Source organism: Suncus etruscus, chromosome X (genome assembly GCF_024139225.1).
Source record: "Suncus etruscus isolate mSunEtr1 chromosome X, mSunEtr1.pri.cur, whole genome shotgun sequence".
Lineage (NCBI taxonomy): Eukaryota > Metazoa > Chordata > Mammalia > Eulipotyphla > Soricidae > Suncus > Suncus etruscus.
In genome coordinates, this window is record NC_064868.1 from 66,325,014 (window position 1) to 66,349,176 (window position 24,163).

The 24,163-nt window shown below is 36.2% G+C and overlaps 1 protein-coding gene across 1 annotated transcript in view; it reads left to right on the forward strand.

Annotated features, from left to right (window-relative positions):
• BRWD3 (bromodomain and WD repeat domain containing 3) overlaps positions 1 to 24,163 on the forward strand; it is a 182,680-nt gene that overhangs the window by 67,781 nt on the left and 90,736 nt on the right. The window contains exons 9-12 of the mRNA XM_049766589.1: positions 5,304 to 5,404; positions 6,652 to 6,722; positions 17,157 to 17,257; positions 18,319 to 18,359. Coding sequence (XP_049622546.1) covers positions 5,304 to 5,404; positions 6,652 to 6,722; positions 17,157 to 17,257; positions 18,319 to 18,359 — 314 coding nt within the window. The remainder of the gene's footprint in view (positions 1 to 5,303; positions 5,405 to 6,651; positions 6,723 to 17,156; positions 17,258 to 18,318; positions 18,360 to 24,163) is intronic.

A 24,163-nucleotide genomic window follows, 5' to 3' on the forward strand; every position in this document is an offset into this window, starting at 1 on the left:
GGATTCTCTTATCTTCTGAAAGAGTTGTTATTTGAGTTGTTTGAATTGCTTATCTATTGATTGATTAATTTTCTGTCTAGTGGCTTCTTGATTTTAGTGTTGATTTTAGTTCCTCATCGAACACGCTGAAGCTTTGTAGTTTCATCATCATTATTTCCATTTTGTCTTTTGGAATGATAGAGTTTCAGGTTCCCCATTACTTAATTGAACTGAATATATAAAAGGTAGCAATTTTACATCTGATTTACATACTTTGTTATTTTCCCAACTATACAGAGTTATTTTCCTAGTCATTCAGTTATTTTCTTAACCATTCATAGCTGAGTACACAAAAATCTGCCGATTACTTACTTGGTTTGGTTTTGAAGTTGTATGTTGTCTGAGAGACAAAAGTGTTTGGGTCCACCTGCCTGGGAATAGAAGATATAAATTGAAATGTCTTCAGTTTTGGGATGAGAGGGTAGATGGACATCAGGATGGGCGACTTTCTGGGATTATGGTTTGGGAAAGTGGACAGGAGTAGGTTGCATTGGGAGTGTGCAGGATATGGCTTCAGCTCTAGGATTATAGGTTCTGCCCCTTGGATGGCACATCTGGGTGAGAGAGCATATGGATAGCAGGATTGGTGATGTTCTGGTCTAGCGCTACTTAACGGGGAGCAGCACATATTGCATTGGGAGGCAGATGGATACTGATTCAACTCTAGGGCTACAGGTACCTCCCCTTAGATGGCATACTTGGGATGAGAGAGCAGATGGACATCAGGAGGGCGATATTCCTGGTCTAGAGCTTCAGATCGGGAAGCAGCACAGATTGTGTTGTGAAGCTGAATGATACAGATTCAGTTCCAGATTTCATCCTAGGTCGTTTGGTGGGAACACCCCTGATTCAATACCACTATGTTCCTAAAATATCACTGTGAAAGATTGGTAATCCACTTTGATTAAAATTTTTTAATTTTATTTAAACACCTTGATTACATACATGATTGTGTTTGGGTTTCAGTCACGTAAAGAACACCACCCATCACCAGTGCAACATTCCCATCACCAATGTCCCAAATCTCCCTCCTCCCCACCCGACCCCTGCCTGTACTCTAAACAGGCTCTCCATTTCCCTCATACATTCTCATTATTAGGACAGTTCAAAATGTAGTTATTTCTTTAACTAAACTCATCACTCTTTGTGGTGAGCTTCCTGAGGTGAGCTGGAACTTCCAGCTCTTTTCTCTTTTGTGTCTGAAAATTATTCCATTCTCTATAAAATATAGTATCACAGGACAACACTGGTGGTAGGAATGGCCCTGATTCATTGTCACTATGTACCTTAAATATTACTGTGAAAGATTCATAATTCATTTTGGTCACAATAAAAATTATTTTAAAATTACTTGATAATCCACCATTTCATTTAACATTGTGACATATTTTCCTTTCATCTTTTTAACAAAGATGCTAAATTAAAGGTTGGTATGATTATTAATAGTTGTTTCTCTGGTGGAAAGATTAAAAGTAGTCTTTTTCTGGGCCAGAAAGATAGCACTGAGGTGGGGCGTTTGCCTTGCATGCAGAAGGTCTGTGGTTTGAATCCCGGTATCCCATACGGTACCCCTGCCTGCCAGGAGCGATTTCTGGGCATAGAGCCAAGAGTATACCCTGAGCGCTGCCGATTGTGATCCAAACCCCACCCCCCCCAAAATTGCTTTTTTTCTAATTTTCTATTTTTCCTACATTTTGTTCAGTAAGGGTATATTGATTTGTACCTGAGAAATTATATAGTTTAATTTTTAAGCTCAAATATTATTTATTATTTAAAAGCAATTTAAGGTACATTAATAGACCATATCTTCAATACTGAAAAATGATACAATTTGAATAAAAATAAAATATACTGTTTAATGTTTATCTTATTTCTTTAGATCGAATATGAAATTTATAAGCCAAATAGAAAAATCTTAGACTTTACAATTTAGATGGTCTACTGTAACTATTTAACACTGCTATTGAAATTCAAAGGCTGTAACAGTGTATGATAAACATATTCCAATAAAAATTTATTTATATGCACAGGTAGTAAGCTACATATTTTGGTTTTTAACTTGTTTTGTAAGAAACCAAAATACTGGTATCTTACTGTTACCCAAGAACTAGTTTTTTGTTATCAACTATTCATAGATAATATTTATTGATAATGTTTGAATTAAACTTGCAACCTTTATAAATTTTGTTCCTGTACAACAAACCAAACAAGTAAAGAACTTCTAGTATATATGGTGAGCCTATGAATCTTGATATAATCCTTTCATTGAAGAAGGTATTTTTTTAAACCTTATTCACAGTTGGGCCCGGAGAAATAGCACAGTGGTGTTTGCCTTGCAAGCAGCCGATCCAGGACCTAAGGTGGTTGGTTCGAATCCCCGTGTCCCATATGGTCCCCCGTGCCTGCCAGGAGCTATTTCTGAGCAGACAGCCAGGAGTAACCCCTGAGCACCACCGGGTGTGGCCCCAAAACAAAAAAAAATCTTATTCAGAGTTTTAAAATTTCTGTCATGTCAGAGTGATGTTCTGATTTTCAAGCTTTTCCTTGTCTGAACTACTGGCTCTTTCCAAATGATTCTCATCTGAGAACAGATAACTCAAAACCTGAGAATATAATATGATGAGGATCAGGTACATCTATACTCCACCTTTTATTTATTTATTTATAGTCCAACTTTTATTTATATATTTATTTATCTATTTATTCATATTTGGTATTGTTTGATTTTGGGGCCATGCCCAGCAATGCACTGGACTTACTCCTGAATCTACATTCAGGTATCACTCTTTGTAGGGCTCAGGGAACCATGTGGGATGTGGATTGAACTGTGTTTGACCACATGCATGACAAGTCCCCTAAATTCTATACTATCTCTGATCCAGCAGTCATCCTTTAAATTGATAAATAAAGTGTGTGTATAATACATATTCAAACAGATATATATTACATATATGTAAATACATTTAAACATAGACTTAACCTATTTTTCCTAATGATACTAACCAAATTGGGTCTATTTTAATTATTTTTTACAAATAAACATTATTGAGGCTGGAGTGATAGCACAGATGGTGTGTGTTTGCCCTGCACATGGCCAACCCAGTTTTTTGTTTGTTTGTTTTTGTTTTTGGGGGCACACCCGCTGACGCTCAGGGGCTACTCCTGGCTATGCACACAGAAATCGCTCCTGACTTAGGGGACCATATGGGACGCTGGGGGATCAAACCGCAGTCCACCCTAGGCTAGCACTGTGCCATCGCTACTGCCCCACCCAACCCAGTTTTGATCTCTGGCATCCCAGATGGTCTACCGAGCCTGCCAGGAGTAATTTCTGAACATAGAGCCAGGCATAACCCCTGAGTGCTGCCAGTGTGGTCCCCAAACAAACAAAAAACAAAGAAACCCTCCATATGTTAAAATTATAAAGAATAAAAATAGTGTGCTAAATTAAAGTTGAAGCTTAAAGAGAAAGTTCAAATACAAATACTTGGATATTATCTTCCTAACATTTGATTTAGGTTTATTTAACATATGCTATCCACATAAATAATTTTATAATTTGTCTTATTTAATTGGTTTTAAATCATTTAAAGTACCTGGAGTTTTCTGTATATAAAGTAGTATAATAGTTTATTCTTGTTCTTTGTGATATGTGCCAGTTTCTGTGGTGTGAGATGATACCTCATTGTTGTTTTTTTTTTCCCTTCTATTTTTTTTGTTGTTGTGGTGGTTTTTGGGTCACACACGATAGCACTCAGGGGTTACTTCTGGCTTTGTCCTCAGAAGTCGCTCCTGGCAGGCTGGGGGACCATATGGGATGCTGGGATTCAAATTGGGGTTCGTCCTGTTTTGGCTGCATGCAAGGCAAACTTATCGCTGTGCTATCACTCTGGCCCCTCATTGTTGTTTTGATTTGCTCTCATTCACCGCTCTTGGGAATATAGATTGGTCCAGCTTTTTTGGAAAACAATATAGATATTCCTCAAAATCTAGTAATTGAACTTTCATATGATCCAGCAATATCACTCCTCCTAGGTATATACCCTAGGAACACGAAAACACCACAAAATAAAGCCCTCAGCATTCCCATGCTCATCGCAGCACTATTTATAATTGCCAGAAACTGGTAACGAACCAAGTGGCCAACAACAGATGAGTGGCTAAAGAAACTGGTACATCTACACAATGGAGTACTATGCAGTTGTTAGGAAAATAAAGTCATGAAATTTGCTTATACATGGATAGACATGGAGATTATCATGTTGAATGAAATGATTCAGAGCGAGAGGGATAGACATAGAATTTTTCTCTTATTTGTGGTATATAAGAAAAGTAAAATATTGTATGCTAATAATAACCAGGGACAATAGAGATGAGGATCAAGAGGACCAGTACATGGTAGAAAGCTTGCCATAAAGAGTGGTGAATGCAGTTAGAGTACTGAATCCACTGTGACAATGATAGTTGGAACTGATCACCTGGACAAGAACTGGGTGATGAAAGGGGGTAAAGTGATATGCATGATATACCTTCATTACCAATAGTGCAAGCCAAAGTGTCAATAAAGAAAAGAGAGAGAGATAGGGAAGTAAAATTCTTGCCCCTAGGGTAGTCAGGGTGGAGAACTGGAGAGGGTGGGAAGGAAACTGGAGACACTAGTGGCGAAAAATGTGTACTGGTGAAGGGTAGTGTATATTGTATGACTGAAACTCAATCATGAACAATTTTGTAACCATGCTGCTTAAACAAAGTAATTATAAAAGTTACAAATTAAGAAAATTAAATTTCAAATTTAAAAACTAAAGTAGTATAATAATATGCTATATTAAATTACTTAAAATGATTTTAGTATTAAAATAATTTATTCTGAACTCAGTGAACTTTTTAGTAGTTATTTTATATTTTATGGGTTTTTTTGGGGGGTTGAACTTGGGTGCCACAATTGGCAGTGATCAAGGCTTTCTTCTGTTTTTGTGTTCACTCCTGGTGGTATTTAGGGACCATATGTAGTACCAGGATTTGAACTGGGATCAGTTATGTGCAAGATAAGCACTGTACCTCCCTGTAATATCTCTCCAACTAGATATTTAAAGTTTTTTAAGTTTTTATTAATCAAAGAATTTAAATGTCCTTTGAACCTGAAATTTTAAATAAATTGATTTAAAGTTTATTTCCAAAGTGATTATTATTTTGGAACACAGCTATGTACTACATTTTAAAATTGGTTTTCTCTTTGACTTAAATTTTATTGTTTTTCTTTTTAGTTTTGTCCATCAACTAAAGGCACAACCAGATACCTCACTTCTACTGGTGCAGATGGCACAATCTGCTTTTGGCAGTGGCATATAAAAACAATGAAGTTTAGGTAAGTTTGAATCTGGGTTAGGAACTTTATCAGTAGAACTAGAGGCAGAGAAAGTATACAATTAGTAAGGCAACAGAGTCTGTCTTATGCCAATAAACTTCTGGAGTGAGGCCTTCTTGTAACCAGGCCAAGGAATTTTTTTCTGTTTTCCCCATATTTTGCTGGGCCTATGCAAACAACGGCGATTGCCATTTTCACATCTTTACTACTGTATTTTTTTTAACACTTATCCTTTAAGAAAAAAAAAAAGCAGCTTACTGAAAGTAAAAAAAAAATAAGTGTAGTAGAATGCCTGTTTCTCCTACCATTTCCAAAGCAGACACTAATTTTGCAGTCTTGCATAATATGCCGGGCTCATATTCCACCTTGGAGATTGACCCCTGTCATAACCTGAGATGTGCACCTAGACTTTCCTCTTTGGAGCACTTGTGTTCTTTCTTAAACCTGTATGTTTCTTTCTTTTTCCCCCTCAAATTTCTGTAAATAAATTTCTTTTAAAAAACCTATTTTGGGTGGGTCACACCTGGTGGTGCTGAGGGGTTAGGTTACTCCTGGCTCTGCGCTCAGAAATCGCCCCTGGCAGGCGTGGGTGACCATATTAGATGCCAGGATTCGAACCACTGTTGGACCTGGGTCGGCCACTTGCAAAGCAAACACCCTACCGCTGAGCTATCTCTCTGGCCCCTAAAAAACTATTTTATATCTAGAGAGATAACACAGCATAGGGCTTTTTTCTTGCATGGGGCTGACTGGAGAGGGACCCAGATTCGACTACAGCATCCCATATGGCCCCCCAAGCCTGCCAGGAGCGCTGAGTGCTGCTGTGCTGTGTATGGCCCCCAAACCAACCAACCAACTGAACCAAAAAAAAAACTATTTTACTTCCAAAGAAATCTTAGTATATTAATAAATTAATTTCATAGTTCCAAATAATTTCCCAAATATTGTTTGAAAAATAATCAGATTATAAATTGAAAAATAATCAGATTATCAACTTATAATATTTGAGGATACCATGGCTAATATGTTAGAAATGTTATTGTAATGGCTCAGATACCATAGTTATATTTTACGAGGTAAAATATGTTTTAAAATTAAATGCTAGAAATAATACCACATTGTTTTTTAATTTTGTGTTTTCTGTGTTATTGGTGCTAAATCATTGAGTATCCATTCAGAAGTATGCTGATAGTCTTCCATATTAGATAAACATGAGAAAAACTGAGAACATATTTCTTTTATTTTAGAGATCGCCCAATGAAATTCACTGAAAGATCCAGACCTGGAGTTCAGATATCCTGTTCATCATTTAGTTCCGGTAAGTATTGAAAACTTTATTTTTCAGTTCCCAATGTATGAGATAATATAATTGTAAAATGTATATGCTACTTTTCAAATATGTAGTAAAATATATATTCAACTATTGTAAATTTGCCATAAATATAAAGTTTATTTCATAACAAATGGACCTCTGTGGATTCTAATAATCATGTAATAGCTACTTGATATTTTTTATTATTTGGAATTAATGTTTTCATATAATACAGAATTCAGTTTAGCACTCCCAACCCTAATATCAAATACCAAAAAATATAGTTTTATTTGCCATCCTAAATTCAACCAAAAATTTTGGACTGACATTTCATAAAACATAACACTATGATTCTTATAGAGATAACATTATTACAAGCTGTAGATAGTGCTTAACTATTGCTGATTAAACAGTGTAAAGAATTAAATAAAATTCCAATCTTAATAGCCATTCTGTAATACATATTTATTTAAAACATTGTGATTTACAAAGTTATTCATAGTTGAGTTTTAGGCATACAGTGTTTTAGCAAGAAACTCGCCTCCAGTGTCAACCCCCCTTCACCTCATGCCTCCTGATCTACCCCTCAGCCAATAACAGATACATTTTTCAGTTTGGTTATTCAAATTTAGGTCTCATGATTTCAGTATTGTTGATTCTTTAGTTTGGATATTTAGTTCTGTCCTTCTTTAGCACCAACAATAAACTAAATCCCCTTGACCCTGTCCTCAGTTATTTCATATCTGCCTTTCTTCTGTTTCTTTCTTCTCACTATGCTGTGGAGTCAAGTGTTCTGTACCCCCACTTAAACCATTGCATTCATTCTAAATACCACATATAAGTGATATCATCCTGTATTTATCCTTCTTCTGGCTTACTTTATTTAATATATCTTCCAGATCCATCCATGTTGTAGCAGACTGGATGATTGCATTGTTGCTTACAGCTATGTAGTATTCCATTCTATATATGTACCACATTTTCATGATCCACTTGTCTGTTGTTGGACATCTAAGTTGATTACAAATCTTAGCTATTGTTATGAGTACTGAAATAAATATTGGTTTGCACATGTCCTTTTAAATGAATTGCCTTTCTGTCTTAGGATAGATAACCAAAAGTGATATTGCTGAGTCATAATGCAGCTCAATTCCGAGTTTAATGATAATCCTCTGTACTATTTTCCATAGAAGTTGATCCAGACAACATTTCCACCAGCAGTCGATGAAAGTTCCTTCTTCACCAGTATCCCCAACACTGATTGTTTGTAGTATTTTTGATAAGTGTCATCATCCCCACTGGTATAAAATGATATCTCATTGTAGTATTATTCTGGATTTCCCTAGTGAAAAGTGATGAAGAGCATTTTTTCATGTGCCTTTTGGCCATCTGCTGTTCTTCCTCAGAGAAGTGTCTCTTCATTTCCTCTCTCCAATTTTGATAGGGTTATTAAGTTATGCAGGGTTACTTTTTGTGAGTACTTAATATATTCTAGGTATCAAATGTTTATCTGATGTGCAAATATCTGAGTAAAGATATTTTCTCCCACTCAGTTAGCTCTCTTTTCTTTTACTCTGTGTTTATTTTGCCATACAGAAATGTTTTAGTTTAATATAGTCTCATTTTTCCAAATTTAATTCTCTAGCTTTTGCCATTGTCATCATATTGTTGAAGACTCCTTTGAGAGTCCTAGGTCCTGGAGCACTCTACATATGTCAATGTGCTTTAAAGATTCAGGCCTTTAATCAACTTTGAGTTGACTTTTGTATAAGTCATGGGATGGATCCTGCTTAAATTTTGTACATGTTGCTATACAATTGTTCCAACATCATATTTAATGAGGCTGCTCTTATTCCATTTCATATTCATAGTTCCTTTGTCAAAAGTTAACTGAAAATATACTTGGGGGCTAGAGAGATAGCATGGAGGTAAAGCATTTGCCTTGCATGCAGAAGGACGATGGTTTGAATTCCAGCATCCCATATGGTCCCCTGAGTCTGCCAGTTGCGGTTTATGAGCATAGAGCCAGGAGTAACCCCTGAGCACTGCCAGGTGTGACCCAAAAACCAAAACAAACAAAAAAAGAAAATATACTTGGAGGTTGTCATTATATATTTTATTTTGACAGGACATCTGTCTTTGTTCCTATATTATGCTGCTTTGATCACTATAGGCTTTGTAGTATAGTTTCAAATTATTTAATGAGATGATCCCATTTTCCTGTTTTTCTGTATAATATTAGCTATCCATGATCTTTTATAATTTCACACAAACTTTAAAATTGAGTACTCTAAGTCCTAGGTTTGATTTTTTTCACATTATTTTAAGGAAGATTAAGCCTTTGATGTCTTTCTCCTTTGATTGTTTGTATAAAGTAATGTACATGATTTTCCTGTTTTGATCTTGTATCCAGCCACTCTGCTGATTTGGTGTGTTTCTAAAAGCTTTTAATGCACTCTTTACAGTCTGCATTGTATATAATGATGTCATCTGCAAATAGAGATAGCTTGATTTTCTCTTTTTCAGTTTAGATTTCTATAATTTACTTCTCTTGCCTGATTGCAATTGCTAGGACTTCTACTACAATGCTAAATAAGAGTATAGACAATGAAGTGGAAATCAATAAAAGAAACTGAAAGATGAAAAAAGCAAAAGTTGGTTCTTTAAAAAAATAAACAAGATTGGGGCTGGAGCATTAGCAAAAGGGTAGGGCATTTGTCTTGCACGTGGATGACCCAGAATGTGCCTGGGTTCTATCCCCAGTGTTTCATATGATCACCCGAGCCAGGTGTGATTTCTGAGCACAGAGTCAGGAGTAACCCATGAGCGTCACTGGGTGTGGCCCAGAAACATCTCCAAAAGAAAGAAAGAAAAATACACAAAATTAATACACTAGTAAATCTCACAAAGATACAGAGACAGAAATTAATAAATCAGATTAGAAATTAAAAGGGGGAGATCACTACAGATACTGCAGAGATTCAAAGGTAATCAGAGACTATTTTGAGAAACTCTATGCCATGAAACATGAGAACCTGGAATAAATGGATAAATTCTTGGACTCTTATAATCTTCCATGGTTAAAAATGATGATCTAACATATCTAAACAGACAAATCACCACTGAAGAAATTAAAATGGAAATCAAAAGATTTCCCAAAAACAAAAACGCAGGCCCAGATTAATTCACTAATAAATTCTTTCAAAACTTTCAAGAGAAAATACTACCAATCCTTTTCAGGCTCTTTCAGGAAATTGAAGAATCAGGAACACTCCCAAATAGTTTTTCTGAAACCAGGACCGGAGAGATAGCATGGAGGTAATGTGTTTGCCTTGCATGCAGAAGGTCGGTCATTTGAATCCCTGCATCCCATATGGTACCCCGAGCCTGCCAGGAGTGATTTCTGAGCATAGAGCCAGGAGTAACCCCTGAGTGTTGCCGGGTGTGACCCAAAAACCAAAAAAGAGCCAAATAGTTTTTCTGAAGCTAACATTTTTGATAACAAAATCGCACAGAGACGCTGCAAAAGGGGAGAAAACTACAGTCCAATGTCCCTGATGAACACAGATGCAAAGATCCTCAACAAAATTCTAGCAAATAGGGGGTGTCCTCTTACATGGCTGAAAGCCAACCACTATCATGTTTGTAATCAAGGTGTTTTAATAAAATATTAAAAAATTATTGCTGAATGGGACCTTACACCCTGAACATTGACATAAAGACCTGGCACAGGCCTCAGAAGAATGGGCATTCTCCATTCACCCCTGATCTAGAGAAGACATCTACAAAACATCCAAGGTTGTATATAACATCACCTGGAGGCATTCCTCTACCAGGGAAGACCCTACAGCTGCTCTGACATCGATCTACTCAAAAGAGACTTCCCTTAACACTGAGAAGACTTAACAAGAACAATGACCCGCTTATTGGACAGGGCATGCTGTATTGCCCCTTAATTGTGAGGTTTGTCTATAACATCACCTGGAAGCAATCCTCTACCATGGAAAACCCTACCACTGCTTAGACATCGACCTGCTCAAAAGAGACTTCCCTTAACACTGAGAAGACTTAACAACAATGACCTGCTTACAGGACAGGGCTTCCTGCATTGCCCTTTCATGGTGAGGTGAAACGAGAAGACGCTCCACATCATGACTTCAATGTAGGATATGCAGATTCCAGGATCTTTAATACAGAAACATGATACCAACAACAGAGACTCTGTGAAAAGTGTGTTGGCACTATGGACAATGTCTTAGATTGGACGATAACTTGCCTGAAGCCTAGAGTTGGTCTTATGCCAGACACTTCAGGGGTAGGATCTCTTTGTATTTAGGCCAAGGTTATTTCTTTCCATGCCTCTCATATTTTGGTGGGCCTATGCAAACAAACAATTGCCACTCTAACACCAATTTTACTGTGCTCCTTTGACTCTAATCCTTAAAAAAACCACTTAAAATTTGAGGTTAACTTAAGCTAATATGCATGGACATGGAAATGTAAAAAATACTATGCCTATAATGTTTAAGGATTTACATAAGTTTTATGGCTTTAGATTGCCTTGTGTGCTGTTAAGAAATATTATAATGTGTTACAATCTGGGGACTTGAGGGACAAAGTAATTGTATATGGATTCTGTTTTATTTATCTTAACGTTCTTTGGCTGAAAGTTCAAAGTTAAGATATCAGCAAGGGGACTTCTGAGAATTATGTTATGGGTGATTGTCCTTCCATTGTAACTTTACCTTGTCCTCTTTCTTTGCATCTTTGGTTCTCATAATTCAAAATAAAAAAATCATTGCTGATAAAAATAAATTCTAGCAAATAGGATCCAAGGCCTCATTAAGATCATAAAGTACAACCAAGTAGGTTTCATTTCAGGAATGCAAGAATGGTTTAACATATGTAAATCAATCAATATAATAAACTGTACCAATAAAAAGAAAAATAAAATCATATGATCATATCATTAGATGCAGAGAAAGCATTCAATAATGTCCAACACCAATTTTTGATAAAACTTCTCATCAAGATGGGAATGGAAGAAACTTTTCTCAATATATTCAAGGCCATCTACCACAAGCCATTGGCAAATATTATCCTCAATCTACCACAAGCCATTAGCAAATATTATTCTCAATGGAGATAAACTGAAAGCCTTTCCTCTAAAATCTGGTACAAGACAAGGCTGCCCTCTTTCACCACTTCTGTTCAACATAGTGCTGGAAGTTCTTGCAATAGCAATTAGGCAAGAAAAAGATATCAAGAACATCCAGATAAGAAAGGAAGAAATCAAGCTCTTGCGGTCTGCAGATGGCATGTTACTATATTTAGAAAATCCTAAAGACTCTACCAAAAAGCTTATAGAAACAAAAGATTTATATACTAATGTGGCAGGCTACAAAATTACCACGCAAAAATCAATGGCCTTCTTGTACACCAATAATGATAGAAAAGAAATGGACATTCAAAAACAATCCCATTCACATTGATGTCACACAAACTCAAATATCTTGGAGTCAACTTAAGTAAAGAGGTGAAGAACCTATACAAAGAAAACTACAAAAGCCTGATTCAAGATATAAGCGAGGACACACGAAAATGGAGACATATGCCCTGATCATGGATTCAGAGGTTTAACATCATTAAAATGGCAATGCTCCCCAAAGCATTGTACAGATTTAATGCAATCCCTCTTAAGTAACCCATGACATTCTTCAAAGAAGTGGATCAAATACTCCTGAAATTTATTTGGAACAATAAACACCTGTGAATAGCTAGAGCAACCCTTGGGAAAAGGAATATGGAAGGCATCACTTTCCCCAACTTTAAATTGTATTACAAAGCTATAGTCAATATTTACAATATTTATATATTTCTATAAAATGAAACCTTATGCTTCTATTTTTAAGTAACTGTATACTTTTCAATATAGATAATATTAAATTGCATGTATTATATAATTTATCACAATTCTCTTTTTTCTTTATTCTTTTCCCTTCTCACTTCAGGGAAATTTTCACATGCACATAAAACTCTTACCAATTATTGTCATGTATAACATTTTAGTTAAGTTCATAAAATTTTACCTTTATCATTATTAATTTGCCTAGGATTTTATAGAGTATCACACTATATTCAAACTAAAATTCTATATAGCCATGTTATTGATGTAATGTTGTATGTATATTGAATTTATGTTTATTTTCAACTATATATATATTTTTGCTATATACTTACTGTATTGTTTCTTAATGAATCCCTAATAAATGTAGAAAAAATTATTAAATTTATCACCAGTAATATTTTGGTTCTAACATTTTGGTGTTGCTTTAGGGTCTTGCATTTGAATTTATTATTGGTACCCAAGGTCTTTGTAAAATAAAAATAAGTTTCTATAAAAAAATAGCGGGGCTGGAGAGATAACATGGAAATAAAGTGTTTGCCTTGCATGCTAAAGGTCATTGGTTCGAATCCCAACATCCCATATCATCCCCCAAGCCTGCCAGGAGCGATTTCTGAGCATGGAGCCAGGAGTAACCCCTGAGCGCTGCCAGGTGTGATCCAAAAACCAAAAAAAGAAAAAAATACATGGTACTGGAATAAGACAGGCCTGCAGATCAGTTGAATAGGCTTGATTACTCAGAGAATGTGCCCCACATATACAATCAATTAATTTTTGATAAAGGGGCAAGATTTGCAAAATGAAGTAAGGAAAGCCTCTGCAACAACTGGTGTTGACATAACTGATTAGCCACTAGCAAAAAAGTGAATTCAGACCACCTCCATCTAACATCATGCACAAAGGTCAAATCCAAATAGATTAAAGACCTTGATATCAGAACTGGAACTATAAGGTATATAGAACAACACATAGTAATACACTGCATGGCATTGAGACTAAAAGTATCTTCAAGGAGGAAAAAGCACTCTCCAAACAAGTGGAAGCAGAGATAAACAGATGGGAGATATTAAGCTGAGAAGCTTCTGCACCTCAAGGAAATAGTGGCCAGGATACAAGAGCCATCCACTGAGTGGGAGAAACTATTCACCCAAAACCCATCAGATAAGTGGCTAATGTCCAAAATATACAAGGCACTGATGGAACTTTACTAGAAAAAAAATCTAATTCCATACAAAATGGGGAAAAAAATGAACAGACACTTTGTCAAAGAAGAAATACAAATGGCCAAAAGGCACATGAAAAAATGCTACACATCACTAATCATCAGGGAGGTGCAAATAAAATCAACTATGAGGTACCATATCATACTGCAGAGATTGGCACACATGACAAAGAATGAGAAAAAGCAGTGCTGGTGGGGAAGTGGAGACAAAGGAACTCTTATTCACAAGCGATATGGAGATTCCTCCAAAAACTGGAAATTGAGCTCCCATACATCCAACTATCCCACTCCTAGGGATATACCCTAGGAACACAAAAATACAATACAAAAATACCTTCCTCACACCTATATTCATTGCAGCACTATTTACAATAGCCAGACTCTGGAAACAACCAAGATGCCCTTCAACAAACGAATGGCTAAAGAAACTGTGGTACATATACACAATGGAATATTTTGCAGCTGTCAAAAGAGATCATCATGAATTTTCCTATACAGGGATGTACATGGAATCTATTATACTGAGTGAAATAAGTTGTAGGGGGGAAAGATAGATGCAGAATAGTCTTACGCATCTATGAGTTTTAAGAAAAATAAAAGATTTTTTTGCAATAATTCTCAGAGATAATAGAGAAGAGGGTTGTATGGTCCAGCTCATGACATGAAGCTCAACACAATGAGTGATGAGTGCAGTTAGAGAAATAATTACACTGAGAACTATCATAACAATATGAATAAATGAGGAAAGTAGAAAGCCTATTTAGAGTACTGGTGAGGCTGGGGTGGGGAATAGAGAGACTTGGGACATTGGTCATGGGAATATTGCACTGGTATGAGGGGTGTTCTTTACATGACTGAAACCCAACTATAATCATATTTGTAATGATGGTGTTTAAATAAAGATATTAATTAAAAATAACAAGAAAGAGGGGCCGGAGAGATAGCATGGAGGTAAGGCGTTTGACTTTCATGCAAGAGGTCATCGGTTCAAATCCCGGTGCCCCATATGGTCCCCCGTGCCTGCCAGGAGCAATTTCTGAGCCTGGAGCCAGGAATAACCCCTGAGCACTGCCGGGTGTGACCCAAAAACCAAAAATAAATACATAAATAAATAAATAAAAATAAAAATAACAAGAAAGAAATGATGTCTGAATTTGGATAGTGATTGAGTTGAATCTATATAGTAATTTGTAAAATGGTAATTTTGATGATGTTGATTCTTCCTACCCATGAGCCAGGGATGTTCTTCCATTTCCTTTGGTACTCTTCAATTTAAATAAAGATATAAAAAACCACTCCATGACATTGAGACTAAAATTATCTTTGGGGCCGGAAAAAATTTCTTTCATTCAGTAATTTGAATATGTAATTCCATTATTTGCCTGGACTGTTTTATATTGAAGATCTGTTGTGATTCTTTTTATTTCCTGTATATTTAAAGGTATTTTATCTCCTTTACTGCTTTAAGAAATCCATGTCTTACTGTTTTATTTATTGATTGATTGATTGATTGATTGATTGCCATTTTTGCCATGTTTTTCTTTAGAGTCTATTTTGTTACATTTTTCCTCTTGAATTTTTTGTTGTTGTTGTTTGTTTGTTCCTTTGCAGCTGCCTACTCCCAGAGAGAGGGAAGTTTTCTGTAATTATCTCTTAACAATTGCTCTTCCCTTTTCCATTTTCCCAACTTTCTGTTATTCCTGTAATTTAGTGATTATTCCTCTTGTCTTTGTCCATTTACTACCTGATATTTTCTTCCTTCCTTTTGTCATATTTTTAAGACTTCCTTATCAGTGCTGGCTTGAATTTATCTTCAGGTTCTTCTTTAAGATTTTCACCTATTCATGTTTGTAACCAAGGTGTTTAAATAAAAATATTATTAAAAATATCCATGACATTATATAAGATAAATATTAAAAAAATCTTCACCTATGATATTCTGCTACTAGGGCTTGCAAACTAGTTTTTTTTTTTAGCTCTGTAAAGTCCATTTGTATGGATCCTCTCATTTTTTGAACAGTTCTTTGCATGGTTAAATTTCTTCTTTATTTATTATATAATTTTGCTGGCTAGTGCTTCCTTAATGTTTATTGTTGGTATATTGTTTATTTTAGTCCTCGTCAACCAGGCTCAAGCATTTTGATGGACATGTAGAGTTTCTTGTGTTCCTTTCCCCTCCTCCCCCCCTTTTTGGTTTTGGAACCACAACCGATGATGCTCAGGGGTTACTCCTGGCTATGCGCTCAGAGGTTGCTCCTGGCTTGGGGGACCATGTGGGACACCGGGGATCGAACCTTGGTCCATTCTAGGGCAGCCACGTGCAAGGCAAACTCCTTACCGCTCTGGCTCCTCTGTCACTTTTTTGTGACTGCAGCTGAGCCCCTTAGATTCCCCATTTTTCTTTGAGTTTTGTGGATGTTAATATTGGAGTTTTAGATTCCAAGTTACTTGAGAAATGATCTACTATCTGAGAAGTGATCTATGATCTATGAAATAGTGCCAAATAGCACATCTGTTTTGCAAGTTATTTTCTGTTCCATGCAGTTATTTGAGTATGCTGAGAAAATGGTCAGTTTTTCTGTTGTTTTAACTGTATTAGGCTAACTATGATTTTGAAACAGTATAATGTCTGAGAAATAGTAGTGCTGTGTCTCATGTTCCTGAAAATTTCAGAAATATTTAGGAAAATTTTTCATTTTGCATTTAGAGGTCAGGAGGATGTCAGGTGTGGCCATATTCTGGTCGAGAGATTAGTGGGGACAGTGAGGTCAAGATTCTGTGGTCCCAAAATTATTGACTGAAGCATGTAGCTTCAGTTCTAAGAGGGCAGATCAACAGCTATTCTTAACTCTACAGTTCTGTAGCTTTGTGTAAATTCATATTCTACATTCAATATTCCATTTATCTTTAGAATTTTTCCATCATTCAAAAGCATCTGAGATTTTATGCTATAAACATTGAAAGGATATTTGTAGATATAGAGTATTAATAAATATTTTAGAACTCTATTTTAATATAGATTATAATGAAGTGAATTCCTCAAAGCTTTGACCTTAAATACTTATTATTTAATAACTTCTATTATTGTATAGTTGGTATATTTGGGGGAGGCTTGAATGTTATAAATGCCTTTAATAATTTCTTTCATTTTTCTTGAATTTTATTTTACTTTAAAATGTTAACATGTTTTTAATAATTGCATGATAACCTGTTTCTTGAAGTCTTTATGAATGAAACTTAGCATTTATCTGAGGAGGTGGTCAAAGGTTTTTAAAGTTCCTTAAATAATATTATTGTTCTTTTAATCTTCTAGGTGGTATGTTCATTACAACAGGTAGTACTGACCATGTGATCAGAATATATTATTTGGGTTCTGAAGTTCCTGAGAAAATTGCGGAATTAGAGTCACATACGGTAAGTTCAAAACGTGAAACTTAAATAAATGTACTCTTTTCTCTATATCCACCACCTAGTAAATTGATTTTATTTATTTACTAATCCTTGTCCTATTTCATTGTTCATTCATGCTGAAACCTAAATGGTGTGTCTTTAGTTATGATGGCAATATAAAATCCTAGATTTTATTTGTTTATAACTTGTAGTTATTTAAAAATGTTTGTATTATGAATGAGATAAATTGTTTACAATAGCACTTATATTAATGCTTATTCTTTTTTATAATAATTTTTATTTTGACCAAAGTGGATTACCAATCTTTCACAATAATATTTTAGGCACATAGTGACATTGAATCAAGGGCATTCCCACCACCAATGTTGTCCTACCTCCACCCCTGTTCCCAGCATACATCCCATATCCTCCTCACCCCCCTAAGCTGCTAGTATAACATTACTACTGTGTCTTCTCTATCACGTAAGTGCCTGAGACTCAAGGGGCTTGAGGGATAGCACAGAGGGTAGGCCATTTGTCTTGTTATGCTACTGACCAGGATTAGATCCCAGGTATCCAATATGGTCCCCAGAATTTGCCAGGAATGATTTCTGTGTGCTGTAGGGTATGACCCCTCCCCCCCAAAAAAACAAACAAAAAGTGTCTGAAATCCTCCTACTGGCCTGTTATTCTTTTGGTTTTGTTTTATTTGGGGGCCACACCCAGTAGTGCTCAGGGGTTACTTCTATCTAAGGAATTATTCTTGGAGGGCTCTGGGAAAAATTATGGAATGCATAAATGCAAAGCTCTATTTGCTGTACTAGTAATCTAGTACCTATTTGGAATAATCTGTCTATTGTGGTTTTGCTTTAGAAGCAGGTTTACTAATGCATGGTACTCTTGATAAGTATTCCTCCTTGCTTATAAATTTTTGTTTCAGCCTTCATTTATTTTTTAAAAGAAAATTAATGCATTTTAAATGTTAGTATGAACCATTTACATCATGTTGCTTTTGTATGTGGATTTAATAGAATGAGCACTTTATTTGTTTTATAAATTAGCTAACTTTGATCCTTTTGTTTTAGGACAAGGTTGTTGCTGTTCAGTTCTGTAATAATGGAGACAGGTAACTACATGTTACGTACCTGTTGTAAAAGATTTAAAGATATTTTACCTTTCTTTTCCTTTTGTTTTTTGAAAAAAAAAAAAAGTGGTGCTTAGTTGACCATATGGTGTTCCAGGGATTAACCCAGAGTATATCCATTGAGTTCAAGGCAAAAACCCTACCTCCTATACTATTTCTCTAACCTTTTCTGTTTTTTGTAGAGGCAATTACCTCTATTATATTTTTCTGGGAGGGTGGGGTGAGGTGGACCACACCCAGTGGCACTCAGGAGTTTCTCAGACAGGCTCAGGGGACCATATGGGATGCCCGGGTTCAGGTCAGTTGCACACAAGACAGATGCTTTACCACTGTGCTATTGCTCCACTCCCGTCCTCTACTATATTTCTATCGATTATTTAGGGCTAAAATTCCTTGTTGGTGACTTTTTTTACTATCCAAGTAGTAAACAATTCCTCAGTTCTTCCCCTCAGTGATTTTTTAGTGTTTTTTACTGTGCTTATTTAGATACCAAGGCCACAAAAATGTTTGTAGTTGGGTTTCAGTCATCAAATGTATACCACCCTTCACCAGTGTAACTTTTCCACCACCAGTGTTCCCCATGTCCCTCCTCTCCCACTCTCTACCTGTCTTTGGGACAGGCATTCTATTTCTCTTCTCAATATCATTGTCATGGTAGTTGTTAGTGCAGTTATTTCTCTAACTTGCTTACCACTCTTTGTGGTAAGCTTCATATCAAGGACTGATCCTTCTGGCTCTCATCTCTGTTATCTCTGGATATTATTACCACATTGTCTATTATTTTTCTTAAATTCCACAGATGTGTGACACTATTCTGTGTTTGTCTCTCTCCCTCTCACTCATTTCATTCAACATAATAGACTCCATGTCTATTCATGTGTAGGCTAAATTCATGAATTCATTTATATTAACAGCTGTGTAGTATTCCATTGTGTATATGTACACACAGTTTCTTTAACCACTCATCTGTTGTTGGGCACGTGGTTGTTTCCAGATTCTGGCTATTGTAAATAGTGCTGCAATGAACATGGAAAGCAGAGGGCTTTTTTATTGTGTGGGTTTTGTGATTCTAGAGTATAAACCTAGTAGTAATATAGCTGGATCATATACAAGCACATTTTCCAGTTTTCTCAGGGATATCCATATTGTTTTTTAGAAAGAATGTACTGGACTATACAGCATATCCACCAGCAGCAAATGAGTTTCTTTATTCCCCATCAACACCAATATTGGTTAATCATTTTCTTTGTGATGTGTGCCAATCTCTGTGGCATGAGATGATATCTCATTGTTGTTTTGATTTGCATCTCCCTGATGATTAGTGATGTGGAACATTTTTTCATGAGCCTTTTGGCCATCTATATTTCTTTTTTGAGGAAACATATATGCAGTATTTTCCCCATTTTTGATGTGGACATATGCTTTTACTTGTTCATTTCTGTCAATACCTTGGATATCATATATATTAGTCCCTTATCTGATGGGTACTGTCGAATAGATTCTCCCATTCGTGGGTGGCCTTTGTATTCTCACTGTTTGCTTTGAAGTGCAGAAGCTTCTAAATTTAATGTAGTCCCATTTATTTATCTCTGCCTCCACTTTTTTGGACAGTGGTGTTTCCTCCTTGACGATGCCTTTAGTCTCAATGTCATGGATTGTTTTGCCTACTTTTTCTTGTTTATACTCTGACCTTTGTGCAGGGTGTTCAATGGATGTCTGAGTTTGCATTTATGCATGTGGCTGACCAGTTTTCCCAATCCCACTATTGAAGTGGCTTTCTTTGCTCCATTTTGCATTTCTTGCCCCTTTATCAAAGATTAATTGATTGTATGTCTGGGGATTATTCTCTGAATACACAAGTTTATTCCATTTATCTCAGAATCTGTCTTTGTTCCAATACCATGTGATTTTACTGACTATTGCTATGTAGTACAATATAAAGATGAGGGAAGTGATGCCTCCCATCTTCTTTTTCCTAAGGTTTTTTTCAGATATTCATGCACATTTATTTTTCCAAATGAATTTTAGGAGTGTTTGATCCACTTCTTTGAAGAATGTCATGGGTATCCTTAGAGAGATTGTGTTAAATCTGTACAGTGGGGAATGTTGCAATTTTAATGATGTTAATCCTCCCAATCCATAAAAGGGTTTATATCTCCATTTTTTGTGTTCTCTTTTGTTTCCTGAAGCAGTGTTTTATAATTTTTTGTATGGGTCCTTCAGCTTTTTAGATAAGTTGACTTCAAGGTATTTAAATTTTTGTGTTGCTATTATTATGAATGAGATTTATTTTTAATGTCTCTATTTTCTCTATTTTATATGTGTATAAGTAGGCCATTGACTTTTCTTTATTAATTTTAGCTTGCTACTTTGTTATATATATCTGTTTTTTCTAGACCACGGGTTTGGTACTTCCATTGCCATTTTTTGAAAGTCTTTAATCATGAATGGGTGCTGTTTATCAGATGCTTTCTTTGCATGTATTGATGTGGTTATATGGCTTTTATTTTTCCTTTTGTTGTTTATTGACTTGTATATGGTAAACTATACTTAAACATTGGAATGAACCCTGCTTGGTCATGTTATATGACTTCTTGATCAGGCGTTGGTTCTTACTTTCTTGGATTTTGTTGAATATCTTTATATCTGAGTTCATCAGCGATATTGATCTGTAGGATTTTTTTTGTGGTACCTGCTTTTGGTACCAGACTAATGTTAGCTTCATAAAAATAACGGGATTTTTTCTGTTTTTCATGTTCTTGGAAGATCCTAAAAATATTATAAGTAGATTCTCTTGAAAGGTTTGAAACAATTCATTAGGGAATCTATCTGGGCTCAGGATATTATTTTAGTAAGACTTTTGATTACCGTTTTAATGTCCTTAATAGTGTTACGTTGGGGCCAGAGCAGTGGTGCAAATGGTAGTGCATTTGCCTTGCACATGCTAATCTAGGACGGACTGCAGTTCGATACCCTGGTGTCCCATGTGGTCCCCCAAGCCAGAAGCGATTTCTGAGCACATAGTCGGGAATAACCCCTGAGGGTGACAGGTGTGAACGAAAAACAAAACAAAACAAAACAAAAAAATTAAAAAAAAAGTGTTACGTCAGTTTGGATATCACGTTGGATCAACCTTGGAAGGTTATAAGAGTACAAGAATTGGGCCCGGAGAGATAGCACAGCGACGTTTGCCTTGCAAGCAGCTGATCTAAGGACCAAAGGTGGTTGGTTCGAATCCCGGTGTCCCATATGGTCCCCCGTGCCTGCCAGGAGCTATTTCTGAGCAGACAGCCAGGAGTAACCCCTGAGCACCGCTGGGTGTGGCCCAAAAAAAAAAGAGTACAAGAATTTATTCATTTCTTCCAAGTTCATTGTTTTGTGACATAGAGTTTCTCAAAGTAGTCTCTGATTATCCTTTGAATTTCTTTTTCAGAATAAAATGTTCAACACATTTATTATTGGTAATATGAAAAAATTGACAATGAAATATCACCTTAGACTACGAAAAATGGTCTATACAAAGAGACTGAGAACAGAAAATATTGGCAAGGATGTAGAGAAAAGACACTCTGGTCCAGTATTAGTTGGACTGTATATTTGTATACATCCTCTAAAGAAAGTGACGTGGAGATCCCTAAAACTATTATCTGAAAACAGTAATTTAAAAATACATTTCTGTGTTCAAATTAGCATTATTCATAGTAGCCAAAATATGGAATTAGCCCAACTTCCCATTGATACTTGATTGGATAAAAACAAACTACAAAATTTTGTGAAGTTTTATTTTTTACTTGCAATACTTTTTTCAACTTTTTTTCTATTTTCAGTGTTCTAGGAGGTTTTGCTTCTAATCGTCTTCTCCATACCTTCCTGGACTTCATTTCTTTTTATTTATTACTTTTTTATTTTGATCAAAGTGGATTACAAATCTTTCACAGTAATATTTTAGGTACATAGTGCTATTGAATCAGGGGTATTCCCACCACGAATATTGTCCTCCCTCCAACCCTGTTCCCAGCATACATCCTATATCCCCCTCTTTTACCCCCAGGCTGCTAGTATAGGTGGTCTGCTCTGTATCTAGTATGTTGTAAATTGGGTATCGATTCTATTGTCATTTGCTTTGGATTTGATGCTTAAGTTTGATCCTTTTTTATTTCTACTTAATGTTCATATTATTGCAAGAATGTCTTTCATTTTTCTTTTTTTTTGGTTTTTGGGCCACACCCGGTAATGCTCAGGGGTTACTCCTGGCTATGCGCTCAGAAGTCGCTCCTGGCTTGGGGGACCATATGGGACGCCGGGGGATCGAACCACGGTCCGTCCAAGGCTAGTGCAGGCAAGGCAGGCACCTTACCTTTAGCGCCACCGCCCGGCCCGTCTTTCATTTTTCTTAAAACTCATAGATGAGTGAGACCATTCTGCATTTCTCTCTCTCTCTGACTTATTTCACTCAGCATAATAGATTCCATGTATATCCATGTATAGGAAAATTTCATGACTTCATCTCTCCTGACAGCTGCATAATATTCCATTGTGTATATGTACCATAGTTTCTTTAGCTATTCGTCTGTTGAAGGGCATCTTGGTTGTTTCCAGAGTCTTGCTATGGTAAATAGTGCTGCAATGAATATAGGTGTAAGGAAGGGGTTTTTGTATTGTATTTTTGTGTTCCTAGGGTATATTCCTAGGAGTGGTATAGCTGGGTCGTATGCGAGCTCGATTTCCAGTTTTTGGAGGAATCTCCATATCGCTTTTCATAAAGGTTGAACTAGACGGCATTCCCACCAGCAGTGGATAAGTGTTCCTTTCTCTCCACATCCCACCAACACTGTTTATTCTCATTCTTTGTGATGTGTGCCAATGTCTGGGATGTGAGGTGGTACCTCATAGTTGTTTTGATTTGCATCTCCCTGATGATTAGTGGTGTGGAGCATTTTCTCATGTGTCTTTTGGCCATTTGTATTTCTTCTTTGTCAAAGTATCTGTCCATTTAATCTCCCCATTTTTTGATGGGATTAGATGTTCTTTTCTTGTAAAGTTCTGTCAGTGCCTTGTATATTTTGGAGATTAGCCCCTTATCTGATGGGTATTGGGTGAATAGTTTCTCCCACTCAGTGGGTGGCTCTTGTATCCTGGGCACTATTTCCTTTGAGGTGCAGAAGCTTCTCAGCTTAATATATTCCCATCTGTTAATCTCTGCTTTCACTTGCTTGGAGAGTGCAGTTTCCTCCTGTAGTCTCAAAGTCCTGGAGTGTTTTGCCTATGTGTTGTTACATATCTTATGGTTTCGGGTCTGATATCGAGGTCTTTAATCCATTTGGATTTAACCTTCGTACATGATGTTAGCTGGGGGGGTCTAAGTTCAATTTTTTGCAAGTGGCTAGCCAGTTGTTCCAACACCACTTGTTGAAGAGGCTTTCTTTGCTCCATTTAGGATTTCCTGCTCCTTTATCAAAAATTAGGTGATTGTATGTCTGGGGAACATTTTCTGAGTATTCAAGCCTATTCCACTGATCTGAGGTCCTGTCTTTATTCCAATACCATGCTGTTTTGATAACTATTGCTTTGTAGTAAAGTTTAAAGTTGGGGAAAGTAATTCCTCTTATATTCTTTTCCCAATGATTGTTTAGCTATTTTAGGGTGTATATTGTTCCAAACGAATTTTAAAAGTGCCTGATCCACTTCTTTGAATAATGTCATGGGTATCTTTAGAGGGAGCACATTAAATCTGTATAATGCCTTGGGGAGTATTGCCATTTTGATGATGTTAATCCTGCCAATCC